Here is a 13,213-nt window from a genome sequence, read left to right on the forward strand (position 1 = left end):
TGTTCTCTCCCCCGAGGGAGGCAACATGCATTAAAAAGACATGAACCTCGTCCTACCTTGCATCCAAACATCAACGATAAAGTGTTGTTGGTGCAAGCAACTTTGCAGTGGCAAATCATTGGTGTAAAACAGTCAGGGTCCTTAACAACAGGGGACATTCCTTCCGGGCTGCGGCAGTGGCAGCTCGCTGGGGGACCCAAACGCTGTGCTCGCCGGGCACATGGAGCGACAGCCTAGACCGAGCTGCCGCTTCGATCACTGCCCCTTGCACCCGCCGTGGCCATCCCGGAGCCCCGGTGGAAGCAACGCCGCGGGCAAGTACCGAGCCTCTCGGGGTCTCCCTTCCCTGGGGAACGAGGCGTGTGGGGGGAGGGACAGAACCAAGAAAGAATTTTCCCCCCTACGGTGAATTTGGAGGAGGTAAAATAAAAATAAAATAAAATAAAAATAAACCATAAAAATAAAAGGAAGCCAGGCACTTAGAGGAGGGTTCAAAGGAGGTGGGGCAGTATTAGCATGTAAAAGGATGTGCCCGCCTACTCTCCCCAGTCACACAAGATTGTCATGCGAGCTGAAGGGGGCTGAAATTATTCCCTCTGAAGAAGAAGAAGAAGAAGAAGAAGAAAAAAAAAAAACATACTGCAGCTCCTGATTTGGTAAAAAGCCAGTGGCTTGCTGCAATCCAGAGTCACTGTGGGGAGCGCTGGCCGGGCAAGTGGGGTGGGAGGGAGGGGCTGAGAAAGGGAGGAAGCGCGGTGCTTGCCAGCCTGGCCCTGCCTTTGGACGCTCTTGGTGCCACAGAGGAGTCCCCAGCGTGGGAGCGCGGGACCTTCCCGCGCTTACGTGACCCCGAGACTGCATTTGGCCCCCACCGCTACAGCCACCCGAGGGTAGAAGACCTCCGAGGCCGACTTCCCGGGAAGGGGAGGCCCGCGCGGAGCCCTGCAGGGAACTTCCTCCCAGCCCTTTGACAACAGCACGCCTTGCCGGGGGCAGAGGGCCAGCAAAGAAATCTGGGGTAGAAAACAGGCTCAAAATGATTTCGCTGGTGCCCTACGCCGTTGACTTCTGGGTCAGCGAGCCTACTCACTCCCTGGGTAGGGAAGCGGCCTCAGAACCAAGGCTGTATTTGACATAACATTTGTCCAACTCAAAAAAGAAGTGTCTGCCCCTTCCCCACCTTGATATCTTTGAGGCTCCAGGAAACCCCAGAAGTAGTATATATGTTGTTCCAAAAGTATGAATGACAAGACTGATGGATGCTTTATTGTTTGTTTGTTTTTTTGTTTTTAACTGAGGCTGTCAAAATTGCAAAAAGACCCAAAAAAAAAAAAAAATCAGCATGTGGCTGGCTGGCACAGCTGCAAAATTGCTTATGGAAGACAAAAACAAATGTGATAAGAAGGGTGTGGGGGTAGGAAGTGGGTAAAACTAGCACTCTTTGACTGCCACCTGGGTGCCTGGCACTATGCCTCACAGATGGTTGGTAGAAAGAGAGCAAAACATCAGAGTCTGGAATCAGATTCTGGCTCCGGTGCTAGATGTGGCTTTGTTTAAGTCACTTACATTATCCAAACCCCTATTTGCTTACCTGTAACTAGATGGTATTAACCCCTAACCTAAAGGGTTGTCACGAAGACTAGACAGATATACTGAACAACACATTCCTGGGGTAAGCCCCAGTACATGGTAGCTGCTCTTAACTTACATAGCTTATTTCATTTCTTAGCTTGAGAGGTAGATATTATTCAACGTATTTTTTTCTAGGGGAAGGAACTGAGCCCTTTAGTGTTATATCACTTGCTCGAGTCACATAATCAATAAGCCTGAAGGTTAGGTTCAAAGAAAAGTAGTAGAGGAGAGTTTAGAAAACAGCATCATGAGAGATATAACACACTTCTCCAGAAACATGTTCCAAAGTCTTCAGATTTATTTGGGAAGGATCAGGACTGTCACATTTACATGAACGTGGTAATTCCAAGACTCTTACCAATTTGGTGCTAAATTCAGAAATCCCACCTGAAATACAGGAACAACATAGTCCAAAGTATCCATGGCAAACTGTCAGAACCAGATCCTCCTGATGCAGTTCCATCAGAATGTCAGACCACTTATATCCGAAACTAATAAGAGCCTCAATATCATGGTATGCTTCCTCCTTAGAAAGTTTAAATGTATTGGTTAGAACAAAAGAACATACCAACTTGCAAACATTTAAGTCAAAAACAGTGCCTTATAAAGTGCCTTTGCCCCACCCATATCCAAAATACTCTCGTCTTCTCTCCCAAGTTAATGGAAAATAAACCTGATTATGTCATAATTCTCTACGATGCTTATCATAAATACAAATTTTGAAGCCCAACCCTACATTTTCATCCCATAGGCCAGTAGAATGTCAATACATCTACGTTTTAATCAACCCCCTTGTGAGAGGAATGCAAGTCCTCTTTATTAAATAAGACTTATCTGAAGGAAACTCAATATGGAACAAAGTATGAGCAAAATTCAACATGGAATGACCCTCAGAGTTGAGTTATACCTGGTTCTAACTGTAGAGGGCAGCCATGCCTAAGGTTTTGGGATTCTTAGACTAAGAGCAGAAGTCCTTGCCTAGTAGATTTCTCCATTGGAATCAGTACTGATCCAATCTAATGAATAGCTGGAGGGACTCAGGAGATCTAATCTATGTGTTCTTACACGTACTAGGTCACATTTTAGGAGCAAAACTCTGGTCTGAGGGCTTCTGTGAAAATTTAAAGTCACATGTACAGATTTAGTATATCCTTTACCATTTTATTCCTTTATGTTAGCATAAAAAGTGTGATTGTGTGAGCACTTCCACCTACAGAGCATCTATAATTACGGCTGGTTTTTCCAAGAGAATAGATCCTAAAAAAGCTGTACAATATTTCCCTTATTCATTAGCCTATAATTTGGATTTCAAACACCCCAAAAGTATTGTATGCTCTATATTGTGATGTTCCAATAATATCTAACACAGTCTTTCCCTGATGAATTACCCAAGCTAAAGCTGACCTCCTATTCTAGGGCAGCATTAAGGCTGCTATGTGCAAGTTATTCCCCATTTTACAGTTTGTGCTAGTTTAGATTGATAAAGTGAAATGACAAAATATAAAACAAAATGTATATTTCATTTCCTTGACTTTTTATGTTTAACTTTAATCAGTGAGTTCATTTCTCTGTATGTGCATGTGTATGTGTTTATCCGTTATCCATTTCTATGTATTAGATAAAATGCTTTCCCTTAATTCTCCTCTCCAAATAATAACTCTGGGGTAAACTGAAGGGGAAGATGAGGGGGAAAGTGGTTTCCATGACAATGCATTCCACAGTTACAGCCAGTAACCACTATTGTTAAAATAAATGAATTACTGTTACTTTAAGATACGAACACATTGCATTACTGGTTTGAAAAGCACCAATTTGAGAGTGTACTGCATGGGGGTGTACTGCAATATTTTTAGGAGATATTACTAGGAAATACAAGGAGATGACACATTCATTTTTATAGTCAAAATAACTACTCTTAATTAGACATTTCAATGATTGATAACATTTACAGTTCCTCCTAATAATTATCACTTTTATAAAATGCTGTATCACAACAATACACTATTAAGCATTTCTCCTAATGACAACTTTCCTCAAAATGGACTCATAATTACAAAAAACAGGATTATCAATAAATGTAACCAGGGTTTAATTTTAATCTTTTATTTATTATTGTTATACTTAATCAGAAACTGGGACACAGTAAGAGGCATTAGCTAGTTATTCATCTTTTTTCTTTGCTGATTCTTTTCATAGCAATTTTTAAAAAAGAGGTTGTTCCTGTTGCAAGGGAAAAGAGTAGATTGGCTACTAGGAGCCATGGTGCTGTTTCCTACTCTCTGCCTCTGTGTGACTTTGAGCAAGCTACGCAGCCTCTCTAAGCTTCGATTCCCTTTTTTATTAAGATGAAATAGGTATACTAGATTATTTCTAAGTTTGCTTCCAATGTTGAAGTTCTCTGAGTGATCTTCTAAATACATTTTTATGAATGTAAAGGAAATTTGGGAAACCATTTTGTTCAGTTACCTATCTTCAGAAAATTCACTCTTCCGTAACACTTACTATTTGATAGGCACTAATATCATGCTTGCTATGTACACTGTTCTGAATTCCACAGAGTGCTAGAGCCAGTCCTACTCATGACAGCTGGTTATGTGTAACTCTGTCTAATTCCACAATCAGTGACATCATGCTGGTAGCTTTGAATCAGTCATGAGAGAGTATTTATACAATGTAAATTAACAAACACTACAATTCAGGACTTTTTTCTGCAAGATACTTTTACCAGTATAGCACTGATCTAAGTACTTTAAGTACATTAATATATTTAACCATCACAATCACTCAATCTTATCAAAAAAAGGAAAGCGAATGACAGAGCAAGATTAAGTAATGCCCAAGGTACCAAACTGGTATACTAATCAGCTAAATGAATCAACTAACAAAAATATTTTTGATGACTTTCAATCGCAAATGTTTATTTCTTCCTCATGTTAGATGTCCTTCATAGCTTAGCTATCATTCTAGCCCATGTTGTCCATGGGCAGAAGAGTAGGGTCTATCAGTAGCTTCTGTCAGATAGAAGAGTAGCCACTATCTAATGTTCTCATGGCAGAAGGAAAAATGATCAATGGCTGAATATGCAGCAGATCTTAAAACATCTGTTCAAACATTAAAAACATCTTCCAGCTTACATTTTATTAGCTAAGGAATGTCATGTGGTCAACCTGATGACAAAGGTTGAGGAATGATAATTCTTTCAGAGGGAGGAAAGAGAGAATATTGATAACAGTAATATAAGAGACTATGACTTATTTGAGTGAAAGAATTGAGATTTGAAGCCAAGCCACCTGATTTGAGGATCTAAGCTCTTAACAAATAGACTGTCCCGGCTATCAATTATAGCTAATACATCCCAGTTTTTCATCGACTCTCTATAATAGTGTTTGTTATTTAGTAACCCTTTGAGGGAGTTCTTCCTTATGACCCCTATAAGGAAAGCATAGTCTTTAGACAACACATGAACTTTGTAGACAATCGAACATATAAGGTTTTGGCATTATTAGCTGTGCAATTTCAACCTTTAAATCCCTTTCCTTCTCCTCCCCCACTGTAAATTGAAGTCCACTTATTTCATTTAATCTTTAGTAGAGATGTTTTCATGTAAGTGGAACATTGCATTTTTATCATTGAGTTTCCTGAAATATGTAAGGCAGAAAGGGGAATGAATGTCTTTCTGCCATCAATGAGTTTACAAACCAGTTGACTAGGTTACTCTGAAATGACAGTAACGAAGCTCTTCCTAACGTAACAAAGTATATACAATTAAGAACGAATAAATATACTCAAAGTCCATATGAATCATTGACCAATCTACTATCATCTTTATCTGGTTTGTATTAGGCATTCAGTAAATTATAAGGGCTTTGTGTCACTTTTCTGATTTTTTTTAATGAAAGTTAACAGAAAAGAATAAACCTATTAGACTCACCCAATATGTATAATCCCTTTATACTGAACAATTCTAGATCTTTAACCTTTCTTCACAAGTTTTACTGTCTCAGTGACTCTCCTTAGACCCTTTCTCAGCTCTTCCATATTCCTCTTACTGAAGAACACACAAATGCAATGATATATTGTCAGACCCCATATAAATGGACTCTAATATCCACCATGTTTGCCCATAGTTGTCAACTCTTTGTGTTCACTGTAATTTATTTATTATTATTATACTTTAACTTCTGAGGTACACATGCAGAACGTGTAGTTTTGATACATAGGTATACACGTGGCATGGTGGTTTGCTGCAACCATCAACCCGTCTCATACATTAAGTATTTCTCCTAATGCTATCCCTCCCATACCCCCGACCACCAGGCAGGCCCTGGTGTGTGATGTTCCACTCCCTATGTCCATGTGTTCTCATTGTTCAACTCTCACTTATGAGTGAGAACATGTGGTGCTTTGTTTTCTGTTCTTGTGATAGTTTGCTGAGAATGGTGGTTTACAGCTTCATCCATGTCCCTGCAAAGGATATAAACCCATCCCTTTTTGTGACTGCACAGTATTCCATGGTGTATATGTGCCACATTTTCTTTATCTGGTCTATTTTTGATAAACATGTGGGTTGGTTCCAAGTCTTTGCTCTTGTGAATAGTGCCGCAATAAACATACATGTGTATGTGTCTTTATAGTAGAATGATTTATAATCCTTTGGGTATACACCCAGTAATGGGATTGCTGGGTCAAATGGTATTTCTGGTTCTAGATCCTTGAGGAATTGCCTCACAGTCTTCCACAACAGTTGACAGTTGAACTAATTTACACTCCCACCAACAGTGTAAAAGTGTCCCTATTTCTCCACATCCTCTCCAGCATCTGTTGTTGCCTGACATTTTAATGATTGCCATTCTAACTGGCATGAGATGGTGGATTTGATTTGTATTTCGATAATGAGCATTTTTCATATGTCTGTTAGCTGCATAAATGTCTTCTTTTGAGAAGTGTCTGTTCATATCTTTTGCCCAGCTTTTGATGGGGTTGTTTTCTTGTAAATTTGTTTAAGTTCCTTGTAGATTCTGGATATTAGCCCTTTGTCAGATGGATAGATGGCAAAAATTTTCTCCCATTCTGTAGATTGCCTGTTCACCCTGATGATAATTTCTTTTGCTGTGCAGAAGCTCTTTAGTTTAATTAGATTCTGTTTGTCAATTTTGGCTTTTGTTGCCATTTTGGTGTTTTAGACAAAGTCTTTGCCCATGCCTATTTCCTGAATGGTATTGCCCAGGTTTTCTTCTAGGATTTTTATGGTCCTAGGTCTTACATTTAAGTCTTTGACCCATCTTGAGTTGATTTTTGTATAAGGTGTAAGGAACAGGTCCAGTTTCAGTTTTCTGCATATGGCTAGCCAGTTTTCCCAATGCCATTTATTAAATAGGGAATCTTTTTCCCATGGCTTGTTTGTGTCAGGTTTGTCAAAGATCTGATGGTTTTATATGGTGGTGTTATGTCTGAGGCTTCTGTTCTGTTCCACTGGTGTATATATCTGTTTTGCTTCCAGTACCATGCTGTTTTGGTTACTGTAGCCTTGCAGTATAGTTTGAAGTCAGATAGCGTGATGCCTCCAGCTTTGTTCTTCTTGTTCAGGATTTTCTTGGCTTTGTGGGCTCTTTTTTGGTTCCATATGAACTTTAAAGTAGTTTATTTCCAATTCTGTGAAGAAAGTCAGTGGTAGGTTGATGGAGATACCATTGAATCTATAAATTACTTTGGGCAGTATGGCCATTTTCCCAATATTGATGATTTCTATCCATGAGAATGGAATGTTTTTACATTTGTTTGCATCCTCTCTCATTTCCTTGAGCAGTGGTTTGTAGTTTTCATTGAAGAGGTTCTTCACATTCCCTGTAAGTTGTATTCCTAGGTATTTTATTCTCTTTGTAGCAATTGTGAATAGGAGTTCACTCATGATTTGGCTCTCTTTGCCTGTTATTGGTATATAGAAATGCTTGTGATTTTTGCACATTAATTTTCTATCCTGAGACTTTGCTGAGGTTGCTTATCAGCTTAAGGAGATTCTGGACTGAGATGATGGGGTTTTCTACATATACAATCATGTAATCTGTGAACACAATTTGACTTCCTCTCTTCCTATCTGAATACCCTTTATTTCTTTCTCTTGCCTGATTGCCCCAGCCAGAACTTCCAATACTATGTTGAATAGGAGTGATGAGAGAGGGCATCCTTGACTTATGCCGGTTTTCAAAGGGAATGCTTCCAGTGTTTGCCCATGTAGTATGACACTGGCTGAGGATTTGTCATAAATACCTCTTATTATTTTGAAATACGTTCCATTGATACTAGTTTATTGGGAGTTTTTAGCATGAAGGGGTGTTGAATTTTTTTCAAAGGCCTTTTCTGCATCTATTGAGATAATCATGTGGTTTTTGTCATTGGTTCTGTTTGTATGATGGATTATGTTTATTGATTAGCATATGTTGAACCAGCCTTACATCCCAGGGATGAAACCAACTTGATCGTGGTGGATAAGCTTCCTGATGTGCTGCTGGATTTGGCTTGCCAGTATTTTATTGAGGATCTTCACATAGATGTTCATCAGGAATATTGGCCTGATATTTTCTTTTATCGTTATGTCTCTGCCAGGTTTTGGTATCAGGATGATGCTGGCCTCATGAAATGAGTTAGGGAGGATTCCCTCTTTTTCTATTGTTTGGAATAATTTCAGAAGGAATGGTACCAGTTCCTCTTTGAAGCTCTAGTAGAATTTGGCTGTGAATCTGTCTGGTCTTGGACTTTTTTTGGTTGTTAGGCTGTTAAGTACTGCCTCAATTTCAGAACTTGTTATTGGTTTATTCAGGGATTCGACTTCTTCCTGGTTTAGACATGGGAGGGTGCATGTGTCCAGGAATTTATCCATTTCTTCTAGATTTTCTAGTTTATTTGCCTAGAGGTGTTTATAGTATTCTCTGATGGTAGTTTGTATTTCTATGGGATCAGTGAGGATAGCCCCCATATCATTTTTTATTAAATCTATTTGATTCTTCTCTCTATTCTATTAATCTGGCTAGCGGTCTATCTATTTTATTGATCTTTTCAAAAACCTAGCTCCTGGATTCATTGATTTTTTGAAGGGTTTTTTGTGTCTCTCTCTCCTTCAGTTCTGCTCTGATCTTAGTTATTTCTTGTCTTCTGCTAGATTTTGAATTTGTTTGCTGTTGCTTCTTCAGTTATTTTAATTTTGATGTTAGGGTGTCAATTGTAGATCTTTCCTTCTTTCTCTTGTGGGCATTTAGTGCTATAAGTTTCCCTCTACACACTGCTTTAAATGTGTCCCAGAGATTCTGGTACATTGTGTCTTTGTTCCCATTGGTTTCACAGAACATCTTTATTTCTGCCTTCATTATTTACCCAGTAGTCATTCAGGAGCAGGTTTTCAGTTTCCATGAAGTTGTGTGGTTTTGAGTGAGTTTCTTAATCCTGAGTTCTAATTTGACTGCACTGTGGTCAGAGAGACTGTTTGTTATGATTTCCGCTCTTTTGCATTTGCTGAGGCATGTTTTACTTCCAGTTATGTGGTTAATTTTAGAATAAGTGCAATGAGGTGCTGAGTAGAATGTATATCCTGTTGGAGCGGAGAGGTCTGTTCACTGTAATTTCTAAGTCCTCTATGTCCACTCACCTACCCCCAAGTATAGATTCCTTTGAGTGAGTCACACATAGTGACTGTTTGGCCTTTATCTAAGTCATACTTAGCATGTTTGCATGACCTTGACTTGAAATAGTTTTCTTATTTAGTTGATTAGTCAATAAATGGATGAATAAAGAACCAATAAATAAGTGATCTTGGCCAGGCTTTCCACTGCTTCCACCTAGGCCCTAAGTGAAATATTGTGAAGATCTTTGAGTCCTGACCCAGCTCCCCTCCCTGCCACCTCCTAGGTGGGAGGAGTATACTCTTTATTGAAGAAATGCCAGCCTATTCATTCTGAATCAATTCTGACATTTTGTTTTAGCAGCAAGTGTTTTTTGAAATAATTATTGTCCCCTCACAATTCTGCCTTTGAGACTTCTCATGACAGTCATTTTCAACCTTGTTTCCATTTTGAAAAAGCAACTCCAAAACACTACCCTCTACACCACCTGTGAGAATATTCGTAGTGGCAAAATTCAAATAAAAGAAGAACTCTTCTTAGGCTTTATTGTTCACCAAATTTGATGTCAATGTTGAAATAATAAAAGTTGGGTCTATGTTCCAGTCCTAGTTTGGACACTTGCTTTGCAATTCTCAGTTAGTTACTTAATCTGAAAGTTAATTTTCTCAAGTACAAAAAAAGGGGAGGAGGTTGTTGGGTAATAATACCTCTATCACAGGGTTCCTATGAGAATTAACTAAAATGCCACATGTAAAAGTACCTATAAAAATGCCTGGCACATACTATTAATAAATGCTTAATAATAGTCATTTGTCCACTCCCTGATTCTTTTATTCATTCATTCATTACACACCAAAGCTAGCCAAGAAACTTATTTAAAACAAACGTCAACCAAGCACAGCAAAATTCCTGTGAAATCACTAATTCTATTTTTATATTGTGCTTGCCCATCTGTGAAACAAAGGCAAATTGATCATTGTCAAAAAAAATACTAAATCAGAGTTCAACTTTGAAAGCAGCAATTCATGGGAAGACTGACAAGAACATGGCTCATTTTAAATGGCTTTATACTGCCACTGTGTGCTTCTCTACTACAAATAGATTTTCCTTATCAGCTCCCTTTCATCTGAACAATAGATGGCTCTTCTAGCTGCACGAACTAAATGAGGTGTCTTACATACCCCCAAGAACACCACTCTATTATGTCACAAGAAGGGGCCCTCAGATAATCATACAGTAAGTTGAATGATTACTCAATGAAACAATTCCTCCCCTAAAACTGTGAAGACATCAGATTTCTCAATCTCCAGCTATGTATCACAGATTTCAGAAAATGATACAATTAACACTTTTTCTGTTAATGAGCTGCAAGCATAATGGTTCAAGTCCCTGATGGTACCAAATTTTAAGTATAGCCTACCTAGATTCTTACGGCCAGTTTGCTTAAAATAAGATTATTATAAGAAAATTACCTTTTGGTACAGTGTGTGAGTTAGTTGTATCACAAGAATGCTGGTGCTTTCTTCCTTTAATACAAGGACTGTCAACCTCAAATGTAATGCATTGGAAGATGTGTATTGTATTTGCTTTAGTTAGCATCTGATCATGGAAAAACTTTGCTTGGTTGACGATGTTAGCCCATTAACTTTATCTCCCCCTTTTGGTTACCAATTACATACTTTGAAGTATCTACTATGTGCTAGACACTAGGCCAAGTTCGGGATACAGTGGTTAAGTACAGACCAATGCAGTGCTGGCCTCATGGAGATTACAAACCACTGGAGAAAGCAGATTGGGACAAGTGCTTTGAGGAGAGCTACATGGCTCTGTAAGAGCTTATATAGGGGAATCTCATCTAAAAATGGAGGTAGGGAAGGCATAATTAGGAGAGTAATAACTGAGTTGAGGTAAGAAAAATAAGTGGGAATTAACTAAACAAATAGAAAGGGGAAAAGCATCTCAAATAGAGGTAATAGGATATACAAAGAATATGCAAACAAGTACATGAGAAGGGCTGAGATAAACAGAATACAGAAAATAAGGGGAAATATCAAGTGAACAGAGGCTGAAGAAGACAGTAGAGGTGAGACTATTCAGATTATATTTAAAATGTTTGTTCTTATTCTAAAAGCCTTAGGAAACTACACAAGAAATATTTTAAAGCAGCTTTATTGGCAAAGAACTGACGTAAAATAAACTGGAAATATTTAAAGTATAAATCTGGTAATTTTTAACATATGTATACATCTGTGAAACTGTCAACATAAGATAATAAACATATCTATCACCTTCAAATGTTTCCACGTGCCCCTTTATAACCTCTACCCCTCCCACTCTTTCCCAATCCCCCATCCCAAAGCAATCACTCATCTGCTCTCTGTCACTAAAGATTTATTTGCATTTTCAAGAGGTTTATATAAATGAAATCATACAATATGTGTTTGGAATCTGAATTTTTTCCACTCAACATATCTGTTCTGAGGTTTATCTAGGTGGTTGCGTGTGCCAATAGTTTACTTCTTTTCTTATTGCTGAGTAATATTACATGTAAAGATATATTATATAATTTGTTTATATTTGTTGATGAACATTTGAGTCACTTTCAGTTTGAAGTTTTATAGCTGCTACGAATATCTCTGTATGGACTGATATATTTCCTTTTCTTTTGGAATGGATTTGCTTGATAACATGATATGTGTTTACATTTTAAGAAACTGTTAAATTGTTATTCAAAGTTCCTGTCTCATTTTACATTCCCACGGGCAGTGTATGAGAATTCTAGATGCTTCACATCTTCACCATCACCTGGTATTGTCAGTCATTTTAATTGTAGCCATTCTAATAGATGTGTAATAGTACCTCATTATAGTTTTAATTTGCCTTTCCTTAATGACTCATTGTGTTGAACATCTTTTCATGTGTTTTTTTTCCACACTATCTTTGGTAAAGTATCCATTCAAATCTTTTACCTACCTTTAAAATTGTTTCTTATTAAGTTTTGAGAGTTTTATATATATATATATATATATATATATATTATACTTTAAGTTCTAGGGTACATGTGCACAATGTGCAGGTTTGTTACATATGTATACATGTGCCATGCTGGTGTGCTGCATCCATTAACTCGTCCTTTACTTTAGGTTTATCTCCTAATGCTATCCCTCCCCCCTACCCCCACCCCACAACAGTCCCCAGTGTGTGATGTTCCCCTTCCTGTGTCCAAGTGTTCTCATTGTTCAATTCCCACCTATGAGTGAGAACACGCCATGCTTGGTTTTTTGTCCTTGCGATAGTTTGCTGAGAATGATGGTTTCCAGCTTCATCCATATCCCTACAAAGGACATGAACTCATCAATTTTTATGGCTGCATAGTATTCCATGGTGTATATGTGCCACATTTTCTTAATCCAGTCTATCATTGATGGACATCTGGGTTGGTTCCAAGTCTTTGCTATTGCGAATAGTGCCACAATAAACATACCTGTGCAAGTGTCTTTATAGCAGCATGATTTATAATCCTTTGGGTATATACCCAATAATAGGATGGCTGGGTCAAATGGTATTTCTAGTTCTAGATCCCTGAGGAATCGCCACACTGTCTTCCACAATGGTTGAACTAGTTTACAGTCCCACCAATAGTGTAAAAGTGTTCCTATTTCTCCACATCCTCTCCAGCACCTGTTGTTTCCTAACTTTTTAATGATGGCCATTCTAACTGGTGTGAGATGGTATCTCATTGTGGTTTTGATTTGCATTTCTCTGATGGCCAGTGATGATGAGCATTTTTGCACGTGTCCGTTGGCTGCATAAATGTCTTCTTTTGAGAAGTGTCTGTTCATATCCTTCACCCACTTGTTGATAGGGTTGTCTTTTCTTATAAATTTGTTTGAGTTCTTTGTAGATTCTGGATATTAGCCCCTGGTCAGATGAGTAGATTGCAAAAATTTTCTCCCATTCTGTAGGTT

At 38.3% G+C, this 13,213-nt stretch overlaps 1 protein-coding gene across 11 annotated transcripts in view; it reads right to left on the reverse strand.

Moving 5' to 3' along the window:
- The window catches only part of DLG2 (discs large MAGUK scaffold protein 2), a 2,210,459-nt gene that overhangs the window by 1,284,829 nt on the left and 912,417 nt on the right, over positions 1-13,213 (reverse strand). For 2 of the 11 annotated variants that reach the window (XM_058424505.1, XM_032167971.2), the window contains exon 1: positions 57-609. The exons of 8 other annotated variants lie outside the window; for them this stretch is intronic. In XM_058424505.1, coding sequence (XP_058280488.1) covers positions 57-158 — 102 coding nt within the window. In that variant the 5' untranslated portion in view covers positions 159-609. Of the gene's footprint in view, positions 1-56; positions 719-13,213 lie in introns of those variants that run through there. One more of the 11 variants, XM_058424506.1, reaches the window with a different exon arrangement.

Source organism: Hylobates moloch, unplaced genomic scaffold (assembly GCF_009828535.3).
Source record: "Hylobates moloch isolate HMO894 unplaced genomic scaffold, HMol_V3 SCAFFOLD_11, whole genome shotgun sequence".
Lineage (NCBI taxonomy): Eukaryota > Metazoa > Chordata > Mammalia > Primates > Hylobatidae > Hylobates > Hylobates moloch.